Source organism: Martes martes (genome assembly GCF_963455335.1).
Source record: "Martes martes genome assembly, chromosome: 9".
Classification (NCBI taxonomy): Eukaryota; Metazoa; Chordata; class Mammalia; order Carnivora; family Mustelidae; genus Martes; species Martes martes.
Genome location: NC_137896.1, coordinates 4,360,588 through 4,384,146, shown reverse-complemented (window position 1 = coordinate 4,384,146; position 23,559 = coordinate 4,360,588). Strand labels below are relative to the sequence as shown.

Genomic DNA, 23,559 nt, shown 5'->3' with positions numbered 1-23,559 from the left:
CCAACCCCCCCACCAAAAATCTTTAACTCATTGATATGCCTGGCACACAGTAGGCACTCAGCTGAAGTTGCTGAATGACTAAATGAATGAATGGTAAAGATCCGCCAAGCAAGCTTGCTGTGCCTGACAGTGGCAGCAGCACATAAAATGACTCCTGCTCTGATAAAGAATTTTCTAGAATTTACATTTCTAGCCACTGCTAAGAGGACATGTTGTCTGGTGAACTGTTCACAGGAACAAGAACTGAGGTCTACATGGTGATATCATGAGCAGTTGATTATTCTCAGACCCAACAAGTCCAGATCACCCACAAACATCAGGAATCTCAAGCTTTCAAGTTAGAAATGAAATATGAAGTAGCAAATAAATAATTCCTTGTTCGATTTTTTTCTCTGTGTTTTCTTATATTTAAATAAATAGTTGCCCACTCCATTCATGAAAGCCTAATGCAGAAAAGCGAAGTGTTCTTAAGAAAACAGCTTCTAACAGTAACTTCAAGCCTTCTTGGCTCAATTTAAAATCTAAAAACCAAGACTGACCCCGACTGCCTTGATCTGCCATCTCTGCCGCGATAGACTTCTGAGCCGTGGCCACTCTCTGGGTTTCTGCCACACATCAGCTTCACAGGCAAGTTTACACAGGACATCACTGACCCTTTACCAAAAATGAGTGAGAATTTAAAGCTAACAAAGACCAGTAGGGGAATGGCTTGGAAGGACGGCTAGTTTGCTACATCCGGGTGGGCGGCCTCTCCCATCATCTTATGCTCAGCACCCTGCCCCCAAGCCGTACACCCACGTGCCGCCATGCCTCCACGTGCCGCCACGCCTCCCTGAACTGTATGGCCAGTATCCCAGAGGCTCTGCTACAACCCAGGCAGCGGCTGTGGCTACCACCTGCCCTGCGGAGGGACAGGCCAAGTTTAATAACCCAGCTAATTAGCTAAAAGATATGCAGCTTACCTCCACCATCCAACCAAAACCAAAGTGGTTCTGCAGCAGTAGCCCTGAGCCCATATAACCCAGGATGAGATTAGTTGCTCTTCGACGAGGTCCTGATCAATTAACAAAGAATCACATAATCTAGAATCCTTTAACCTGAGGATAGGTAACTAAGTAAAAATTTTAAAAAATAAAATAAAACCCTATTCCTTGATTTAAAGTTCCACCAGAAAAACATATTTCTAGAACCTACGACTCTGAGGAAAAAAAGGATTTATCCTCTTTTATGCTAACTCAAGGGTCATCTACTAAAAATAATGAACACTGCCAGTATATTCATCATTTAAAACAGTCTGGGGCATGAGATAAATGAGATGAGGAGGCTCTAGCGGTAACACAATGGATCCTCGAGCACTCGCCTGTGCGTTGATGCTTTTCACAAGACACCAATCTGTCTTAAAACAGGCTAAGCACGAATTAATGTTTCAAGTATAATTGTTATGTGAATGTGCTTTACAGGTTCAAAGTACAGTACATATAATCTAAGAAAAACAAAGAAAAGAAATGTTGCAGTCCGTTTTGCATTAAGAAAAAGATCAAATGATCTAGTACCAAAACAGAAAGTATGTTAACAGCAAACCCACCTCAAACATATTTTCCTCCCATTGTGGTTAACTTCAAGTGACAAGAGTAAACTATAATTCAATATTCGACAGAGTATTCGTGATTCAGAGACAAGAAAAACATGGTCCCAGACTCTAAAAGCTCCCCAGAGAACAAAGATCGTCACACACATAACAACCCACAATACTCAGGTGGCAAGAGCCATAGGATACAGGTATAAACAAACCGGGGAAAAACCAGCTCTGTCTGGAAGAGGGAGGGGGAGACGGGAGATGCTTCCCTCCAACAACGATATTTGAGCTGGGCCTTGAACAGTAGGTAGGAATTCACCACAAGTGAAGAGAGAAAGAATCTGGGAAAGGGAAAAAGAACATTCCAGAAGAAGGGAGGGGAAAAGCAGAGGAAAGTACACTGAGTGCTGCCTTTGAGCAGTTCAGGGAAGTCAGAGATTTCACACAAAGCCACCAACCCCTGACTGAAAAGCCATACTCGAACTGTTTTTAAGTGGAAAAGTGAGAAAAAATAAACACAATAAAACATACCCAATGAGCTACCGTTATTGGCCCAGACGTGAACAGAGGTAGAGATGGAGGCAGGACGTTAGAGCATGTCTATCCCAGCAAGCATTTTCATTAAGAATCCGTTCTCCAGGCATACCCAATATTTACGACTCCCCATTCAACATGTCATCCTGTCACTATAAGTCTATGTGAGATATGCCACCCTGGGCCAGCCCACTTATCCATACAATCCAATATTCTGCCTCTGACACAGCACTAGGGGACCCTGGTGGGGGGAACATGATAGATGTGGCCTGCTCTATGTCCATCTCAAAACATCAGAATATTGGTTGGTGGTGACCAAGAAGGAGTTTAGCCTTATTTGCAAAATTTGTACTTTATAAAAACCCAGAAGGATGTAGCAATATAGAACTCACATAATTAATAATTTCATAGAGCTGCTCATTAGCCACCCTTCAATGAACAATTACTAAGTCTTTGTAAGGTCTTACACGATTTTGGGGGGAACTACAGTAACCCATCCATTAGTGTGTTATTTCAAGTGGCTTCATTCCTCTTGCTAATGGGCTTATAAGTATGAATGCAGATTCCTATATTGGGATTATTTCTAATAGCTAGACTAGACAAGGCTAGCCAATCTAAAAGATAAAGAATGCTCTTGATTCCTCACTGGCTTTTGGGGGGAATCTGATCCCCGCACACTGCAGGTCCTTGTTGACTTAACTAAATTTCAACAGCAAGTTGCACGAGCTAACTTTCTCTATATAAATGCCATTCTCTAACAAGACCCATGCTGATTTATTAGCTCTTGTATAAGCAGATCCGTCCAATGCATAATGTTTTATATTGCAAATCTTTGAGGGCTACTGATGGTTATTACCAGCACTACGCAATGGGCTGGCTCTAAAGACCAATTTAATTCACGAGCAGCCGTCCTTTCTACACCATGCATACATGGAAATTCCTCTTTGATTTGTGGCTTTAATCATGGCTTCCAAAACCTGTCATTATTTATGACTCTGACTTTTACACTGATGGTCAACGGGAAACATTTACTCGGTTACCTGATAGGAAAGAACTCTGCAGCTCAAAGCGGTTCGTGTGCTCCATTTTGATATAACACATCTCAATTTTCCTGCCAACTCACCAGGTTGGGGACAGAGCTGAAGGAGGTGGGAGTGACAGTGCTAGAGTCTACACAGTATTAATGAATGCAAAGATAATACTTAAATATGCATTGACTTCTCTAGCCAGACTTGAGGCAGATCTGAAAGGGAAAAAAAGGCTGTAAAAGAAAACCAGCAATCTTTGGGGTAAGTGTGTGTGCACATGGGTCTCCATTTTCCTACTGTTCAAAGTATTTGAAACCATCAAGTGACAATGACCAACATAAAGTCCCTTCTTTATTGACCACCTTGCCCAAACTGCTAGGAGGGTTGCCCTCCTCCCTCATTTATTTTTTTAAAAGATTTTATTTATTTATTGGAGAGAAAGAGGTAGAGAGAGAGAGAGAACATGGGTGCGAGCAGGGGAGGAAGAGAGGGAGAGACTCTCAAGCCGACTCCACTCTGAGCATAGGGCCTGACACGGGACTCGATCTCACAACACTGAGGTCATGACCTGAGCTGAAACCAAGAGTCTGAAGCTGAAACCAAGAGTCTGAAGAGTCTGAAGAGTCTGAAGCCCCCCTTCCCTCCTCCTTCTGGAAAGCAGCAAACTCTTCCATGGGTGCATCCTGCTCCAACCCAGTCTCATACAATCCAACCCCCACTGCCTTCTGCCCTCTCTTTCTGCTGTCATCTTTCCCTTTAGGGGGCACCTGGCTGACTCAGTCGGGAGAACATGAGACTCTCGATCTTGCAGTCAGGAGTTTCAGCCCCAGGTTGGGTGCAGAGGTTACTTAAATTAATTAATTAAAAGCTTTAAAAAATAAAGTCAGTATGTCATCTTTCCCTTTTCACTAACTCCCTTCCCTCAGTCCATGGTTATGTTCTCCTCTGTAACTTGATTTTTAAAAAATCAGTACCTTTCAGGGCACCTGGGTGGCTCAGTGGGTTAAGCCACTGCCTTCGGCTCAGGTCATGATCTCGGGGTCCTGGGATCGAGTCCCGCATCGGGCTCTCTGCTCGGCAGGGAGCCTGCTTCCCTTCCTCTCTCTCTGCCTGCCTCTCTGCCTACTTGTGATCTTTGCCTGTCAAATAAATAAATAAAATCTTAAAAAAAAAAAAAAAATCAGTACCTTTCAGAAAATCAAAGCATAACACTGTTCAGAAAAGTGTATAGATAACAATTGTCCCACCTGACAGATTTTCACAAACTGAACACACTGTTGTAGCCAGCATTCGGCTCAATAAAGAGAATTTTACCAGCATGTCCAAAAGCCCTTCAAGATCCCTTCTGCTCACTATCCTACCCCAAGGGTGACCTTCAAACAGCCTGGATGACACCAGCTTTGTTTGTTCTTCTATCTCATATAAACAGAATCACTCAGTATGTACCCTTTTGTGTCTGGCATCTTTCACTCATCATTACATTTGTGAAGTTCATCCACATTATTGGGTAGACTTGCAAATCATTCACCATTACAGCTGCACAGTTTTCCATTGTGTGAATGGAACCACAATTCATAATCCATTGTACTCACAATGGACATGTGGTTAGGCTCCAGTTTTCAACTACAAAGAATAGTACTATCATTTGATGGGTGAAACAGATAAAGGGGATTAAGAATACAATTATCATGAAAAGCAGTGAGTAATGTATAGAATTGTTGAATCGTTGTATCATACAACTAAAACTAATATAACACTGTATGTTAATTATACTTCAATTAAAAAATTAAAAATAAATAGCAAATATAATAAAGATAAATACATATACACGTGATATATATGTGATATATATGTATATACATATGTGTATATACATGTATCTATATCTATGTTGATATAGATATAGATAGCATTTGGAGACAAAAAAGATTAACTACAGAAGTACTAAGAGAATACCCTGAGCCCATAATACAATGTCAGGTAATAGTCAATACATAATTATTACTTGATTTTTTCCCCCTAACTACTCAATATGTCTGAAGTTTTCATCTATGGATAAAGTTAACAAAGCTCTGAGACCATAAAAGGTGCTCAAAGATTAAAAACAAACAAACAGGGGTGCCTGGGTGGGCTCAGTTGCTTGAGCATCTGCCTTCGGCTCAGTCATGAGGCCAGAGTCCTGAGATCAAGTCCCGCATTGGGCTCCTTGCTCAGCAGGGAGTCTGCTGTTCCCTCCGCCTGCCGCTCCCCCTGCCTGTGCTCTCTCATGCTCTCTCTGTCTCTCTGACAAATAAATAAATAAATATTTTTTTTTAAAAATAAAAAATAGAAACAAACAAACAAAAAAGAATGGTGCTATTATGACCATGCCTTTTCGAGAATAGTATGTTCACATCTTGTTGGACATATAACCATGAAGAGAATTACTGAGCCATTCAAATCTTTTTTTTTTTTTTAAGGTTTCCAGAGTTGATAAATATAAATAATGCAAATGTGTTCTGGGCTCTTCTATCCAAGAAAAAGCAATTGACCTCAATCCTTCCAGCTGCTTCTCCTTGAAAAGGTCTGCTTTCCTCTGCTGTGGGCTCGCATGAAGTGACCATTCCCAAAAGTATCCAATTACCAGCCAGTGCCCGGAATACAGGAGGTACTCAATAAACAAGCCCTGAGCTCGTGGACTGTGAGTGACACTGTAGTCCACGTAACTCCTAATGCCTTCCCAGCTAATCCTGGTCCAGCTCCTGCTCCTCGGCGGCCGCGGAATAGCCCTCACAAGCTCACTGCAGACCTCCCAACTACCAAAGCCCGTGGCCTGTCTTGAGGACTCATTCTCCCCGACCCTTCAGTGGCAAGTGGCAGGAAAAATCACCCCAAACAAAACCTTGGCTTCAAGGGTCCCCTGGCTTCTCACCTCTGGGATGTTTGTTCTCCAGGCCTCACTACTAGAAGCTTCTGCTGCCGGGGGCTCCAGCCTTCACCTTCTTCTCTGGCAACACCCCCCATGCTGCTCTTATCCATTCCCCTGGCTTCGGCTTTCATCCACCACTAATGACTCCCTCCAGTCCTAACTCTGCTCCAGAGCCCTACAAGGGGGCTTTTCGGAGGCCTCCTGGACTGTGCCCCCAGGATCTCCTAAACACGCCGCAAAAGCAACTGTCTCAGATGGAAAGCATGACCTCCTCGCATACTGCCTGGCTTAGTCAGTGCGCACTTCTGCGTGTCTGTGACGTGCCGCTCAGCAGGCTAGACCCCGGTGGTCCAAGATGGGGAAGACCGGGTCTGATGGACCAGAGCAGGCCTCTGGCCACGCCTGGCTTAAATGCTGCCACAGGGCTCGGGGAGGATGAAGAGAGGAACCTGGCCTAGCCTGAGTGGCGGGAAGCAGAAGTGGCTGCCACGGGGTCTGTCTCTGAGCAGACTCTTCCCCGCCGGAACTAGCTCTAGGCCCCACTCGCTGCTCTGACACCCACCTCCTCCACTGCGATCCCACTGCCCTTGCCTGGGTCCCTGGCACACAACACTTTTTCTATCCCTGGCTTGTTTCTCCACAGTCGGCCCTTTACAATGTAACTCAGCTCCAGTACTCCCCTGATTAGAATCCTGCAGTGGTACCCCATGGGCTCCCTGAACAAAAGGCAAACCCCTTATCCTGTGAGGGGCTGAAGGCCACATGGTAGCCGGTCCCCACCCCCCACTGCTCTAACTTCTGTGTCCAGCGCTCACTGCTCCCGACGCACGGGTCCTGGACAACCACGAGCCCCTCCAGCCTCAGAGCCTGTGCCCCTTACTGTCTGCTGGGCCCAGAGGCTTTCTGCAGCCTCTGGAGGAACATCTCTATCTTGCCAAACCTCAGAGCGCTCCTCAGAGCTCCAGAGAAGCCTTCTCTGGCCACAGGGCAGAACAGCAACTCCATCCCGCCAACAGCCCTGCCTGGCCCTTCTGATCACACTCACCGGTCACACATCCCGCACCACACCCACCACTCCTGAACTTAGCTCACTCATTTGTGTTGGCTTCTTAATGGCCGTCTCTGCCACTGGACTGACAGCTCCGTGAGAGTCGAAATCAGATTTGTTTCATTCCCCTCTGCGTCCATAAGGCCCAGTGTAGTGCCTGGGACTTAGTAGGTCCTGAATAATTTGTTACTCATGGAGGAAATGAATGCCAAGTCCGCCAAGGCACAGTGGCGAAGTACAAATTCTGCAGCCAGACTCCCTGGCTTGACTTTCACAAGCTGCGTTGTTCGGGGCAAGTTCCTTAGACTTTCTGTGCCCCTTGGGAGCCTTGCCTGGCAACGAATAAAGTTAAAAATACCTGCTGCATAAGGTATTTGTAGTTAAATACTAGAAGCGCTCACAGCAGAGCTTGGCACAGTATCATCCCTAACTAAATGGCAGTTCTTGTACCACTGCCTGGGTTACCTAAAACCTAAGTCCCAGCAAGACATCGAGGGACTCCCTCCCACCTCTCGGGGGAAGTCTAAACCCTGTGATGGGAAGACAGGTGCTTACTCTTCACGGGTGGGCCCCCCATCTACCTGCACGGTCTCTTCCACTCCTTGGCCCTGCACACCCCTGGCTCCCAAGTCCCCAACCTTCTCATCACATAACCACTTTTGCACACGTGGGCCCTCTCCCTGGCACGCCCCCCGCCTTCCTTGGCCTGACCCAACTCAAAGGCCACCTCCCCTCCTAACCCTGGTAGCCACGTGCCGCTCTGCCCGCCGGAGCCCTGAGTGGGCTGCCTTCTGCACCACCTCTAGCATGCGCCTCCCCACCAGGCAGGAGCATTCTGGGGTGGAGCCCGGGGCTTCTTCAGCCGCCTGTCCTCAGCACCTCCTGCAGGCCAGCCTCTGGAAGGGACTGGAGAGACACCTGTTACCGGATGAATGACTTTCCAAACATGGAAAGCAACCACTTGCCCTAATCTTACTTTTTTCCCATCAGGGTTCAAATTAAGTGTATTGAGTGTCAAAACCACTTTCTTTTATTACCTAGGTTTTGTTGCAAATTTTCTGTTTAAAAGATCTTACTTTGGGGCACCTGGGTGGCTCAGCCAGTTAAGTGACTACCTTCAGCTCAGGTCGGGGTCCTGGGATCGAGCCCCACATCAGGCTCCCTGCTCAGTGGGCAATCCGCTTCTCCCTCTCCCTCTGCCCCAGCCCGGTTGTGTGTGGTCTCTCTCTCTCTCAAATAAATAAAATCTTTAAAAAATCATAAGTAGATAAATAAATATCTTATTTATTTGTCGGGCGCCTGGCTGGCTCAGTCAATAGAGCAGGCAGCTCAATCTCAGGGTCATGAGTTCAAGCCCCACATTGGGCGTGGAGCCTACCTAAGATAATTAATTAATTAAAAATAAAAATAAAATAAAAAGATCTTAATTTGTGATGTAGAAAGCCATTTAAAACCCTCTTTTTAAACAGAGACAATTTCAGGGAATCTCTGATGTTCATCTGTTTTGTCTCACAGGAAATGGAAAATACAGAGCAACAAAAGTAAAATACATTATAATGATCGGAGAAGGGAAGCAAAGTTGCTTCTGCGTCCACCACTCTGACTCTTTCATTCCTTGCCACCTCACCCTGCTGGGAGGACAGAAGTACATGTTTTCATCCCCAACATACTACAGGATAAATGAGACACAAACTTTGACCAATATGTCAAGGGTTACTTAACAAAACAGAGGTGATGCTAGTAAAAAGCTCAGGCCTTCAAACTGAACCCGGTGGGAAAGATGGCCTATAAGGTTGGCTCAGCTAATAGACAAACTTAGAGGCTCTGACAGAATGAAGTCAAGTTTGATTTAGAACAGGGGTTGGCTAACTATGGCCCGTGGACCAAATTCAGCCTACTGCCTATGCTTGTAAATAAAGTTTTATTAGAAAACAGCCATACCCATTCATTTATGTACGTCTGTGGGTGCTTCCAGGCTACAACAGCAGACTTGACTGGCTGCATCAGCCCTTCCAGCCCATGAAGCCTAAAATATTTATTATCTGATCCTTCATAGGGGAAAAAAAAAAAAAAAAGAATGTGCCCTTCTCTGATTTAGAGAATAATGCGATATCGGGATTTTTTTTCCATTTCCCAAGTATTAGCATACTCAAGCTCCTGTTCCTATTCAAGCTAGTTCACTTAAGGGGGGAGAGAGACTGTTGTTGTTGTTCTTAATTGACAATCTTTGACTCAAGTTTATCTTATAGTTCAGAGAAAAAGTTCAATGGTTTGGTTATGGGCTCAAATTAATATAGCTTCTCCACTTTGGGGGCACACAGCCTGGCTGTGGTCCATGAACAGAACATTTTTAGAAACTTGGAACAAAGCAGGCAGGTGAAATGGAACGCTTTCTGCTCGGGAGGGTGTCTTTCATTCCAGCTTAACTGTATACCCTGCCCCTTCCAGCTCAAGGTGCGAAGAGTCTGTATTCCTCCACCCCAGCTAATCCTATTTTCTACGGAAGTTCAGATATCACTGGCTGGCAGCTAGGCTTTCTTATCAATAGAAGCATGCTCTCTTCCAACTTCTTTCATAGATACCTCTTAAAAACGAAACATTCGAAAACGATTTATTCCCTAAATGCTAACATATTCTAGCTGTCTGTCTTCGGAAGCTAGATGCACCCTCCAGTAATGCTGCAGGGACTTCGGAAGTGGGATCCAGCTCTCCAACTCTTTGTACAGATGTTGGATCACATAAGAAACTTTTACCTCCTTTTTCAAACACTCTGTATTACGGAAATTTCCAAGTACATGCAAAAATAGAGAGAACGGTATTGTAAATCCCCATGTCCCCAACAGCCAGCTTCAATAAGTCTCAATATTCTGCCTTTTTCCCCCATTCATCCTTCTTCCCAACTTTGTGCTTGTTTATTGTTCGTTGCAAAATGTGAAAGCAGATCTCACTCGCCAAATCACTTCACCCATAAATGCTTGTTTGTTCCTGTTAGATGAGGCCCCTCCCCTTTGAACAAAGCTGTGTTACCACTGTCACATCTGACAAAGTGCCTAAGAATTCTTTTTTTTTTTTTAGTTCCTAAGAATTCTTAACATTTAACTTAACATCTACTACCCAGGCCAAGCTCAATTTCCCCCACTGTTTCCATCACGTCTTATTAAAGCTGGTTTGTTCAGCTAAGAGCCCAAGTATGACCACATAGTATTTGGTGATCGGTCATTTAGGTGTCTTCGCATCCACGATAGATCACCCTCATTCTTGTTTTCAACTACCACTGGCATATGCTTAGATGTTAACTGGCCAAGCAAACCTCACCAAGGGCAGCATCTCTTCGGGCCGCATATAAGCAAACGCATAGGCCCCATAAGCACAGATTCACACAGCTCTACTTTCCAGCGCAATCCACCACAGGGACCAATACGCCAGGCTACCCCACACGCTTTCTGCTCTCAAGAGAAGGAATTTAGCAATCTAATTCTCGAAAATTAAATCTTTTCTGTGCTGCGATGGCCTGAAGACTCTGAATGGTTTAAAAAAAAACAAGGCATACATTCATTAAGGCGTTTTTTTTAAGTCAGCCAAATTTAATCAAGAATCACAAAGTAAATCAGACAAGCCTTGTAATCCATTATTGTTACGAGTAACAACATTAATTAAACACCTAGCTCAAACAGGACATTGGGTTATAAAAAGGATGACCTGTGTCCCTGCCCAAAGCGACTTAACAGCCTAAATGAAGCAGTTATCACATCACTTACACAAAACACCCACAGAAGATGACAGACCTAAAATCACCCAAACTGACATCCGTGCCCCCACCATTAGGTTAAGAATATTGGTGAGGCTGATCTGGGTGGCAGACAAGAAAACAAGAGTCAAAAGGAAGAGTGTGACTGCTGGTTCGATAATTTCTGAGCCACACTAGGTAAGTTACTGAACCTCTCTGATTCTCAGTTTTATCATTTGTAAAATAGGAATAATCTCACCTACCTCACAGAGCAGTCATAAACACTGAATCAGAAAATCCTACATGAAAGCCCATACTAGTAATGATGATGAAAATAATAATAATAAACTCAATTGACTCTAAGATTCTTTATGCCAGGCACTAAGCTAAAATGTTGTATGTGTACTGTCTCATCTAATCCTATCAGTTTTATGAGGCATCTCTTATTCTTATTTCCAGACAAAGAAACTGAACAGAATGAGTGGGGGATGGATCTGCTTGTCTAATAAGATACAGCTAAAGGCAGGAAGTGGGTCACAGGACCTCAGGGTTCTTGCTGTCAATCATGGCATAATAATGCCTCCCAAATGCCACCACAGTAAGGAGTAAAGGTGGGACCCAGGAAGTCTGGGGGGGGGGGCAGCCCCTCCTCCTATAGCTATTAAATCAATTATATTATAAAGTCATTATTTGTATTACATTGTAAAGTACAGCACCTCGTAGCTCCCACCCCTGCTCAAACAGGAAGCCCCACAAGACTCCCAAAGATGCAATCCCAAGGCATGGGTATAGTCCCAACCATAATGGTGGTCTCCTTCCTTGTTGGGGCAAGTCTTCAGCCATCTGCTACAGATTATTTAATGCCTTCTCTATTATGAGAAGATACCCAATACTTGGGTATCAAATACCCAATACTTGTTCAAATAAGGCCAAAGTAAAATCAATTATTTTTACCTATAGAATCTCTTACTTTCTTTTAGTACATACATACAAAAAAGACTGAAGAAAGCTAGCCACCAGGAAAAAGGTCCAATTGCCATGACAGTTTGAGAAGCCGAACCAAGCCAAGTAGAAAAGGTATGTGGAAAGAACTGAGGTCCTGGCCAACAGTCCCATCAGATCTCCTGTGCATGAAGCCATCTTGGACCTTCTCACCTTCCCAGAGTTCAAATGCGAACACATGAAGCTTCTCTATCACCCAGGCAACCCACAGAATTGTTAGCAATAAAATGCTGTTCGTTTGGGGGCACCTCAGTGGCTCAGTCGGTTAAGCGTCCGACTCTTGATTTTGGCTCGGGTCATGATCTCAGAGTCGTGAGATCGAGCCCTCCTCCGACGCCATGCTCTCTGCCAGTCGGCTTGAGATTCTCTCTCTTCCTTTCCCTCTGCCCCTCTTCCCACTCATCCTCTCTCTCTCTCTAAATAAATGAATAACATCTTTAAAAAATAAAAAATAATAATAATAAAATTTATTATAATAATTAAAATAATAATAAATATTAATTATATTATATAATGATATAATAATAAATAAAAAATAAATAATAATAATAAAATATAAAAATAATAAAATGGTTTAAGCCACTAAGTTTTGGGGTAATGTGTTAAATAATTAAAACAGCCAGCAATCTGCCTTTCCCACCAGGCCAAATATCAAATCTATGCATAGAAGTTCACTGATGTTTACAAATGGAAATGCTACATTGCTTCCATTCAAGGATGTCCATTGGCTGAAACACTTATCTCTGTAAACCCAGGGTCATACAGGACCTGGCTCAACAGGGTTACATAAATATGAATAATGATCACACTGATAACAACAGCAATGGCAGCTAATGTTTACCGAGTGTTTACATACAGAGGGCCTCACACTAAACCTTTCATTCACTTAACCTTCACTAAAACCTTTGAGGTGGAACACTATTGTGCCCATTTTGCAGATAAGGCCACCAAGGCTCAAAGTGGTACAGTGACTGATCCAAGATCACACGGCCAGTAAAGAGCCACACAGGACCTCCTTGACCTTCTGGCCACCTGGCTCCTAACCACTGGCTTTACTACCCCTTCAAGTGCCATCCTACTTTAATAATGTTGCTTCCTTCTAAAGCAGACAGTGTCTACAAAGAGTTTAAAACTGTGCCTGACCCACGGCAAGTTTTCGATAAACATCAGCTCTTATGATGAGGAACCTGCAGACGGGGAAGGAAAGAGGAGAGCGAGCCTTCATCAAGGTAGCTGTTCTGATGGTTGTACAGGCCTCCTTCACAAGCAACCATCCCAGGGTTTGGTCATCTTCTGTGAACAAGTCTGCTCTCTGCCCGACCGTGAACCTCTAGAAAGCTGCCCCTGTTTCTGGTTCGTCTTTGTAGGTCTAGGGCGCTGTGCGTGACCTGGCCCAGAACAAGTAGGTGCTCAAGAAACGAATGGAAAGGAAATGCTTCATTTACCACAAATGCAAATTTGCACTTACAGGATGACACCTCCCCGAGCCAGCAGTCCTTAAAGTGAACCCAAAGAAAAGGAGAAGGCTGGAAGGGACAAGTGAAGGAGAACCACCCAAGGAATGCCGGCCCCAAAGGGTTCCTTGGGATGAGAGATAGAGCTGGGCTTGTGGCCAGAACACGTGAGGAGTCCACAAGGAGGGCCGTACCTCCCAAACTCCAAAACTCCCCTCACTCTGAAAAGTCCCATGGAAAAAGTGGAGACCCCAGGTCCAAGTCCCCCCAACCCCGCGGGGGCCGTGCCTCTTCCCGCCCTGAATCACCACAACTCGGGATGAGCCCTCCTACCCCTCCCCGGCCACCGCGGGAGCAGGAGGAGGAAGAGAAAGAAAGTGACCGGAAGTCAGAAGTTTCCTAACAACGACCAAAATCCGCCCCCAGGAGGGGAGGGCTCCCGGTCCTTGGCCCGCCCCGCCCAGTGAGGAGGGACTGCCACAAGTGCATCCAGGCAGTTGGGGGCCCCGCTCTTCTGTCCCAGCAAGGAGGGCCTGGCCTGTAGCTCCCCCCGGGCGTCCCCTGCACCCCGAATTCTGTGAGAGCTTCCCAGGGAGGGGCAAGGGCGCCCCAACTGTTACTTACAATCGTCTAAGTCATCATGCAAGTCCACAAAGTACAGAGGGATTTCTGAAAACCAAGAAACACACAAGAGTTACACGCAAGGACAGGACCGCGGCAGGCGGGCTCAGGGGCGGTCGGGGGTCCCCGGGCCTTGAGGAGTGGTCTCGGCCCGGGGCGGGGGGGGGAAGGGTCCGCCTCTGCGCCCAGGGAGCCAACCCCACTCACCCGCCATCTTGGGATGGGCCAGGAGGCGGGGTCCGCGCGGGAGGGCGGGGCCGGTGGGTGTGAGGCGGGACCTCAGGCTCCTAGCCCCGCCCCCTGGGCCGGCCCCTCCCCGCCACCCTCGCGGCGCCGGCCGGGCCCCGCCTTCGCGGCGAAGGTGGCTGCCGAGGTGGGCGGGGAGGTCAGGTGACCCGGCCGGCGTCCCAAGATGGCGGCGGTATCGGCGCCCGAGAGGCCGAGGCACCGTTCCGGCTGCTGAGGCGGGCCCCGCGCAGCTGGCAGCGGACGGGCCGGGCCGAGGGCTGGCGAGCGGACGGCCGCCGCCTCTGCGCGCTCCGCGGCCGGGGCTGAGCCGTGCGGCGGCGGCGCCGGGGGATGCTCGAGCTGGGCCCGGCCTCTCCCTCAACTTAGGGCGGCGGCGGGCCCGCGCCCCTGGCTCCCGGGCCATGGCGCTGAGGGAGCTCAAAGTGTGCCTGCTGGGGGTGAGTGGCGGTGGGTCGGCCGCGGGGGGGCCGCGGGGGGCCGGGTAGGCCGGGGACCCAAGCGTGCCCAAGTCCTCTGCGCCCCTTCCCCCAGCCTTGGTGCGGGACCTGACCTGGGACCCTCCCTCCGGCCCCCGGGCCGTCCTGCCCACCTTTCCGCCCTCTCCTGAGGGTCTTGCTGCTAGGAGGGACCCTTCCCCCGCCCCTTGCTGGTGTCCAGGGACTCTTCCCGCCCCCAGAGCGTAAAGCGCCTTCCCTGCTTCGCCATTGCATCTAGGTTGAGGGAGTTCCTAGTTTCCTCCTAAGGTCCTGGCTAGAAGTTGGCCAGGTCTTCCGAAGTAAAACCAATGGCAGGTCTTAAGGTTTCACAAGCAGAGTTTGTCTCCTTTCTCATTTGTTTGGAGTTTTGAACTTGTGGGATACCCGTGGTACTTCTCGTAGAGTTAACTTTCTTGGGGGGATGTTCAAATCAGGAAGCCCCCAAAAGTAGTTGGAAGCCGCTGCTTCCTGTCTTGTCAGGGCAACTTTGCTTCTTCAGATCATGCCTTCTCAAGTTGGTGCTCTTTTGCCTGAGTTGCTTCTTTAAAGACTGAGAAAGATTCCAATAACTAGTCTTCCCTGTGCCCAAATAGGGCGGGGTCGTGATTTATCAGGGATTACTCAGAAATAATTCAAGAGTTCATAGTTTACTTACACATATTAAAAAGCCAGTGTGTCACTTTTCACACTAAGCAGAAACTTTGGGTTTTTCAAAGGGTTCATGTTCTTAAAAACTGCAAAACCCCCGTCCTGTAGTACATTATGAAATCTAATTACTCCCACCGAATGTTTATGAAAACCTTCTTTGGGTCCCTTAACTTCTAAAAATTAGCATAGGAGATGATTTTTCTAAAATCCTGAGTTTCAGGCCCAAAGTAGTTTTCTTTGTCTGCATCCAGGTAAACTTAATTTGTATTCACCCGTCTCCTTCTTTTTCAGGATACAGGTGTAGGTAAATCGAGTATCGTGTGGCGGTTTGTGGAAGACAGTTTTGATCCAAACATCAACCCAACCATAGGGTAAGAGATTGTTTATTGAACGTATATCTAAAGATGTATTGGAAGTCCTTCCAGATTAAAAGGTTTGTTATGGGGGCGCCTGTGTGGCTCTGTGGGTTAAGCCTCTGCCTTCCGCTCAGGTCATGAGCCCAGGGTCCTGGGATCGAGCCCCATGTAGGGCTCTCTGCTCAGCAGGGGGCCTGCTTCCCCCTGCCTCTCTGCCTACTTGTGACCTCCCTCTCTCCGTCAAATAAATAAATAAAATATTTTTTTTTAATGTTTAAAAAAAAAGGTTTGTCATGGGAGTGGGGAGGCGTCGCCATTTTACATTCCAGTGCATTCACAGATGGTGGTTTCCATCATCTCTGGAATAACTTGAAAGCGTGCAGTGAGGATTGGTTGTGTCTTAGGAAAGTTATTTTTTGATGTGTGAGGGGGAAACCTCAAAATATGAAAGAAGGTTTTACTTAGTAGAGCATATTACAGTCTATAAATATGAACAGCAATGACACCTTGAAATAAAGCAGAAGAGAACAAGTCCTGATACTCTTCTTTCAGGCATTCAGCTAAAAGTTAGATGGTTTTCGTTTCTCCTGAAAAGTAGGAGGTATCTGTCACACTGGGAGGGCCGGCAAATGGAGATGTGGACGCCCAGGACAGGGCTGTGGAGCCCATCACCACTGCTAGGTAGTGTCTGAACCCTTCTCATACGTTCCTGCACGAGTAGTAATAATGAATTAATACATTAATGTTGAAGTTGACACTTTTTCCGGGTGTCTGGTTCTTGGGATAAATGAAATTGGTTATAGGTTTTTGACTATGAGAAAGTTTTTCAGGGTATTTAAATATTGTAATATTAGCACTTGCTCTGTGAGAAGTTGTGTTTTATAGGTTTCAGTACTGTGTTAGGCTTGGAAAATTAAATAGCTGCTGTGCTATTGTTACTGCGCACCCCCCATCAAACGGTTTCTTCTGTTGAAAGAAAAATCCAGTTCTGCCCAGTAGTTTACAACATACACACTCAAAAGCATGGGGATGAAACCACCACTAACTTTCTGAAATTGAAATGCCTTTTGATAGCCTTCAAGAAAGAACTGGGTATGTGCACATTGTTAATACATGACCTCATGTGCCTCAGGCCCTGCCTACTGCCACCTGCCTGGGAAAGAGAAGTGACAGGAAGGGACAGCAAGTAGTGCTGGTGACTCAGTGAATGACACCTTTCACACCAGGTCAGAGCTGCCAACAGCTCAGAAAGACGAAAACACCACCTTGGTTAAAAGTGCTCCCCGAGAGACAGCCAGAGAGGGAGGGGTATGGCTCCAGCAGCAGTGACGGTGACAGCCCACAGCCATATCCGGGGTGTCCACAAACCTGTTGCCAGCCCTCCCAATCTGACAGATGCTGCAGTCCCTCACCTGGAGTCCCGCCCTCTTCACCAGGTGGTCTTGGCTCACAGTTCACAGGAAAGAGGAAGATGAGGCTTTCCCCAGTTTCCTTCCACTTTTCCTTGTTTCTTTTTTCTCAGCCTCAGCGGGTATGTTCCTCTGTGACCACATCCTCTCACGCCTGAGCTTTGAAGGACCCTCCTCAGCAGTTCTCCTCCTCTCCCCCTGCCCTGCCTTCTTGTCACAGCCTGCAGACTTGCTCCTCTTCTCCCTGCTCTGCTAAGACAGTACCATTCCCCATGCCAGCCGTGCCAGTGGTGGCACTCTTGGAAGAGCAGTCACTCCTTCCTCAACCCACTGTTGCCTCCGTTCCAGCCCCACCATTCCGCTGAGACCACCCTCCCTGTGTACCAGTTTCCATCTCATTACCAAAACCAAGGGCTTTATCTTCTTTCTCTATCCTTTGAGTGCCTTCTGTATGTCAGATACTAGACTGGGTGCTGGTGATTTAGACCACGGGTCAGCAAACTCTGGACCTTTGGCCCACCTCCTGTTTTAATAAATAAAACTTCATAAAATCATAGTCACACTCGTTTATTCACATACTGTCTCCACTGCTCTCCACCTACAATGGCAGAGTTGAATAGTTGTGATGAAGGCCCTATGGCCCAGAAAGCTGAAAATACATTCTATTTGGCCCTTTTCAGAAAAAGTTGGCCAACCCCTAACTTAGATAAACTTGGTTCCTGCCCTCATGGACCTTACCTACAATGAGGAAAGAAAAACATTCTAAAACTAATGTACCGGAAATTATTTACTTGGCCTTTTTCTGTGCTGCAAAGAAGCATGAGTGCTCTAAGAACATGTAGCAGGCTCCAGGCCGAGGCCTAAAGGAATGGCTGATGCCTAAGGGAGACAGTGGAAGTGTAAAGCACTTAGAAGCCGTGACATTTAAATATTGAAAGATGAGTGGATTATACAGTCTATAATTTTAGCTATGTTGGAAGGTGCATGGTAGTACCTCATTCTGGTTTTAATTTCCATGTCCCAAAGATGGAGGGAGGGCAGATGTGCAGAGGGAGGCTGGAGGGACAGAATGACTAAATTTCCATTGTCCAAAGAAAGCTCCAATTTAAGTCCAGGCCAGATGACTCTTAGGGCCCATGCTTCGCTCCACCCTGCCCAGTGTGACGTAGTTGGCCATTAGGGAAGACCATGAATATGGGAGGAGTGGCGAACTTAGGACAGGAGAAGGAATGGACACCAAGTTCTGCAGGGGACAAGGTCCAAATCGTAGATTGGAAATAAGGGCCTGGCCCTAAGGAGAAAGGCTGGAGAAGTTTACTTGAGACTACATTGCGCAGGTGAAGCTGAGTTGTAGGAGGGGATGAGAGCACTGATGGGAAACATGGCGAGCAGAGCACAGCTGAGGAGGATATGCAAGATGAGCTTTGTGGGGGGTGGGGGAGGCTGGCAGCAGGAGGGGACAGTAACGGAGGAAGAGAACTAGAGAAGACAAGAGTTTTGTCCCAACTCACCCTGTGGTAAATGATGTTGGAGCCTCCCCTGACCTCCAGGACCTGGCCCCTGTTGATTCACCAGCCTCCTGGTCACCCCTCCAACATAATCCTTTTCTACTGCCTCATAGTTCCTGCTGTCTGCTGTGCTACTCACTGCCCTCACCACCACCAACTAGTTAACTTCCACTCTTGAAAAACTTTCCATTACAGTATTTTTCGAAGAGCAAAGATGTTTAATTTTGATAAAGTTCAATTTATCAGTTTTTTTGTAGTTCATGTTTTTTGTGTCCTATACATCCAAAATCACAGATTTCTCCTGTGCTTTCTTTTAGAATTTTAATAGCTTTATGTTTTAAATTTTACTTTATGACCTATTTCTACTAGCTTTAGTTTACCGTGAGAGGGAATTCAGGGATCATTTTTTCCATGTGTCAGTCTAGTCATTATAGCAACATTTGTTAATTCTGCATTTATTTAATTACCTTGATGCCCTTGTCAAAAATAAACTGATAAGTATTGTGGGTTTATTTCCGTTCCATTGATCTGTTTGTGTCTCCTTGTGCTGGTACGATAAACAGTCCTGATTCTTGTAGATTTATAGAAAGTTTAAAATCAGGCAATATGTAGCCTCCCATTGTATGTATATTTTTCAAATCTGTTTGGCTTTTCTCAGTCCTTTGTATTTATTTAAATCTTAGAATCACAATGTCCCATTTCTGAAAAAAAGACAACTGAAATTTTGATCAGGAACGTAGCAAATCTATTGATTAATTTGGGGAGAATTGGCAATATTGCATCTTATCCATAAACATGGTATACTTCTGTACTAATTTAGTTCTGATTTCTGTCAACAAAGTTTTTCGGTTGTCCCTGTGCAGGCTTTTCACATACTTTGTTAAATTTATCCCAAAGTATTTCATGTTACTTTATGATTCATAGATGGAATTTTTTCATTTTAACTTTTAATTGTTGCTAATGTATGGAATAAATTTGATTTTTACGTATTGGCCTTGTGACTTTCTAAATTCAGTTAGTTCAGGCACCTTTCTCATAGATTCCTTGGGATTTCCTTAGGTGTACGATCATGTCCTATGTAATAAAGAGTTTTACATCTTCCTTTCCAATGTATATGTCTTTTACTTCTTTTACTTGCCTGGTTATATTAGCTGGGACCTCCAGTACTTTGTTGTGAAATGGTAGGAGCAGATGTCCTTACTTTATTCCCTGTCTTTGAGTGGGAAGGATTAGGTCTTTTACCGAGGATTTTTCTAGGTGCCCACTATCAGGTTGAGAATATTCTCTTCTATCTCTAAGTCAGTGAGATCTTTCAACAAGAATCATGTTGAATTCTGTAAGGTGGTTTTCATTTTGGTTTTGTTTTTACGTCTTGTGAACTGTTCTTAAGATTTTTCTTTTTAATCTTGAAAGAGTGAGTTACAGCAATTTATACTAAAATATTAAATGTGCTCCTAGGATAAATTTCACTTGGTTATTATGCATTATTTCATACATTATTGGGTTTGATTTATTAAAATTTTGCTAAGGATATTTGCCTCCGTGAAGTGGATAATTGTAGTTTTTTGTAACATCTTTCTCTAGTTTTGGTATCAGGGCTTTATAAAATAAGTCGGGAAGTGTTTTCTCATCTTTTTGGAAGAGTTTATGTGGAATTGGTATTACTTCTTAGAGGTTTGGTATGATTCACAAATGAAGCCATCTGAGCAAGGAGTTTTCTTTGTCAGAAAAATTTTAACTACAGATTCAATTTCTTAAATAGATACAGACATATTCCCAAGTAAGCTTTGGCAGGTAGTGTCTTTCGATGAAATTGTCTATCGTATCTATTTTTTTTAATTTATTGGCAGAAAATTCATTAAATTTTTAATTATCCTTTTAATATCTTTAGGATATGTCCAGCTACATACGTTTATTAATTTTAATGATCTTCTCAAAGGACCAGTTTATTTCATTAATATTTTTCTATTTTCTGTTTCATTGTTTTTTACTTTTATCTTTGTTTTCTTCTGCCCTCATTTGGTTTTTTTGGCTTAATTTGTTCTTTCTTTTAAACTTATTAACCTGGAAGTTTAGAATAGTGATTTTTAGGGCCTTTTTTTTTCCTTATATAAGCATTTAGAACTATAAATTTCCCTGTTAAGTACTGGTTTAAGTAAATCCCACAAGATTTTAATACAGCATATTTTCATTTTCATTTAGTTCAGAGTATTTATTTCCCTTGTGACTTGTTTGACCTGTTGGTTGTTGAAAAATATTCTCTAACCTCCAATTATTCAGGGATTTTCCAGAAATTTTTTGATTATTGATTTCTACTTTAAATCTATTCTGGTCAGAAAATATACTCACTATTATTTCAGACCTTTTACATTTGACATTTGTTTCGTGGCCTCGAATATGGTCTTCATGAATGTCCCATGTATATGAGAAAAGAACGTGTTCTATAAATGTTAAATTAGTCAGTTTGGTTATTAGCACTGTTCGTGTCTTCTGTACCTTTACTGATTTTTCCCCTCTCATTTGCAGTGACAGGAATGTTTGAAATCACCCTAATTGAGAATTTGTCTATTTCTCTTTTGTAGTTTGATCAATTTTTGTTCGTGTATCTTGAAGCTCTTATTATTGAGTGTTTCTACATGTAGCATTGTTATTTTTCTTGATAACCTGACCCCCTCACCATCACGAAATGCTTTTTTCCCTGGTAACAGCCCTGATTCTGAAATTCTACTTTGTCTCATGTTAATACAGGCTCTTCAGCTCTCTGTTGATTAGTGTTTGCATATCTTTTCCCGTCCATTTCCATTTAACCTATTTGTATCTATGTATTTGAAGGAGGTTTCTTGTAGACAGCATTATGGGTCCTGCTTTTACATTTAATCTGACAGTCCCTGCTTTTAAATTGGAGTGTGGAGACCTTTACTGTCCAGCACAGTTGCCAAAGCCACATGTGGCTATTCGAATTTAAGTTAAAATTAAAAATTCAGTTCCTCAGTCACAGTAGCTATCTTTCAGTCCTCCTCGCAGAAAGCTATGTTACATGATACTGATTTAAACCATTTTTATTTATTACAAGTATCAATATGGTTTGGCTTAAATCTACCATCTTGCTATATTTTCGTATTTGGCCCATGTTAATGATTCCATTTCGTCTTCACTGTTGGCTTGTTAGCTCCATTTCTTTGTTTTATTATTGTAGTGGTTGCACTAGGATTTACAGTATACTTCTTTTTCAGTCTACTTTCAAATAATACACAATTTCACATATGGTATAAGAACCTTATGAGAGCATAGTTTCATTTTCCCTCTCGTCCTTTGTGCTATTAATGTCATGTTTTACTCCTGCATCTTATAAGATTCATAATACACTTTTTTTTGGCTTTAGCCATTGATCCTTTAAAGAGACTATTGGTCTTTTTTTCTGGGTCCTTGTGCCAGTATCACAGTTTCTTTACTTCTGTATCTTTGTAATAAGTCTTAATGTCCAATGATGTGTCTTCTGTGCTGTTAAGAATGTCTTGGCTTACATTTCCATATAAACTTTAAAAATCATCTTGTCCATTTTCACATACACCAACACACCAATTTCTACTGATTTTGATTGGCATTCCACTGAATTTATAGATTGGTTTGGAAAGAAATGTCATCTTTATGATATTGAATTTTCTAATATATGACCTTTGATTATGCTTCCGTTTATTAGACAAGCTTCTTTATTTTCTCTCAGTATTTTTTTCTACTTCTCTTTATAGTGGATTTACACATTTTTCCTTCGATTTATACTAAGGGGTTTGATGTTTCAAAGCAATTTTATGCTATTAAAATACTGCGTGGTATTGTTTTGAAATGTATTTATTTTTCATCCTAAACTATTTCTTTTCTTATTGAATCGAGTAGGAGCTCCTTTACAGTATTGAATAGAAATGTGGCACTGGGTATTCTTATCTTACTCTAATCTTAGTGGGAAAGCTTTCACTGTCATACCATTAAATTAAATGTTTACTGTAGGTTTTTTGAACATATCCCTTATCACATTACAGGGTGTCCTTCTTTTCATCATTTGCTGGGATTTTTTTTTTTCTTACATGAATAAGGGTAGGATTTATCAAAAGATTTTTCTACATCTACTCAGTTAGTCATACAATTATTCTCTTTTATGCTGTTAATATGGTATATTACACTGTTGAATTTTCATGGAATAAACCCACTTCCATTGTGACGTATTCTTTTGGTAATCACTGTTTTTAGTTTGCTGGTTTCTAGGATTTTTGTGTCTGTTTATAAGTAAGATTGTCATGTAATAATCCCTTTTGTAATGTATATGCAAGTTTGGTGTCAAGTTTTGCTTCCCTTGTAAATGAGTTGGGAAACTCTTCAGTGCAAAAGTTTGTATAAAATTGCTCTTATTTCTTAAGTGATTAGTAAAAGTCATCAGTGATGCTATCTGAGCTTCGCATTGTCCTTGTGGGATGGAGCTTAGGAGTCCATTTCTTTTCATAGTTATAAGATTATTCATTTACAGATTTTCTATTTCTTCTAATACTGATTTTGATAGATTGTAGGCTTTTGTGGGGGTTTTTTTTTAAGGTTTTTGACTCTTTCATATGCGTTTTCCAATTGGTGTAAAGAAAAGATTCTAAACTGATACCCCTTTTGCATTTCTGACATTAGTTTTGCCTTTAATCAGCTCTACAGTATGTCTACTTTCCAATTCATTAATTTCTGCTCCTATCTTGATTGTTTCTGTCCTGTTCAATGTGCTGTTCTTTCTTAAGATAGATGATTATATCACTGATTTCCAGTCTCTATTATTTTCACTTGTATTCCTTATATTTTTAAAACCTTAACCATGGCTCTTGCTGATTCCAACAAATTTTTGTATGTCATAATTTCATTATCATTCATTTCAGAATATTTTCCACTTCCTATTAAGATAACATCCTTGACCCAGCTGTCATTGAGATGTGTGTTTCTCAGTTTTCAAGTACAAGGAGGCTCCCAGTTAACTCTGTTACTGA

General features: G+C 43.6%; 2 protein-coding genes across 2 annotated transcripts in view; one reads left to right on the top strand and one right to left on the bottom strand.

The window, feature by feature from the left end:
- The window catches only part of LOC308349897 (serine/threonine-protein phosphatase 4 regulatory subunit 1-like), a gene marked incomplete at its 5' end in the record, with an annotated part of 81,573 nt that extends 67,023 nt beyond the window's left edge, over positions 1-14,550 (bottom strand). Inside the window, 4 exon segments of the mRNA XM_080814748.1 lie at positions 13,902-13,946; positions 14,106-14,207; positions 14,210-14,294; positions 14,296-14,550. Coding sequence (XP_080670874.1) covers positions 13,902-13,946; positions 14,106-14,207; positions 14,210-14,294; positions 14,296-14,550 — 487 coding nt within the window.
- Positions 14,297-23,559, top strand: part of RAB22A (RAB22A, member RAS oncogene family) — a 49,390-nt gene continuing 40,127 nt past the window's right edge. Inside the window, exons 1-2 of the mRNA XM_080814747.1 lie at positions 14,297-14,584; positions 15,563-15,642. Of these exons, the coding sequence (XP_080670873.1) occupies positions 14,549-14,584; positions 15,563-15,642 (116 nt within the window). The 5' untranslated portion in view covers positions 14,297-14,548. The remainder of the gene's footprint in view (positions 14,585-15,562; positions 15,643-23,559) is intronic.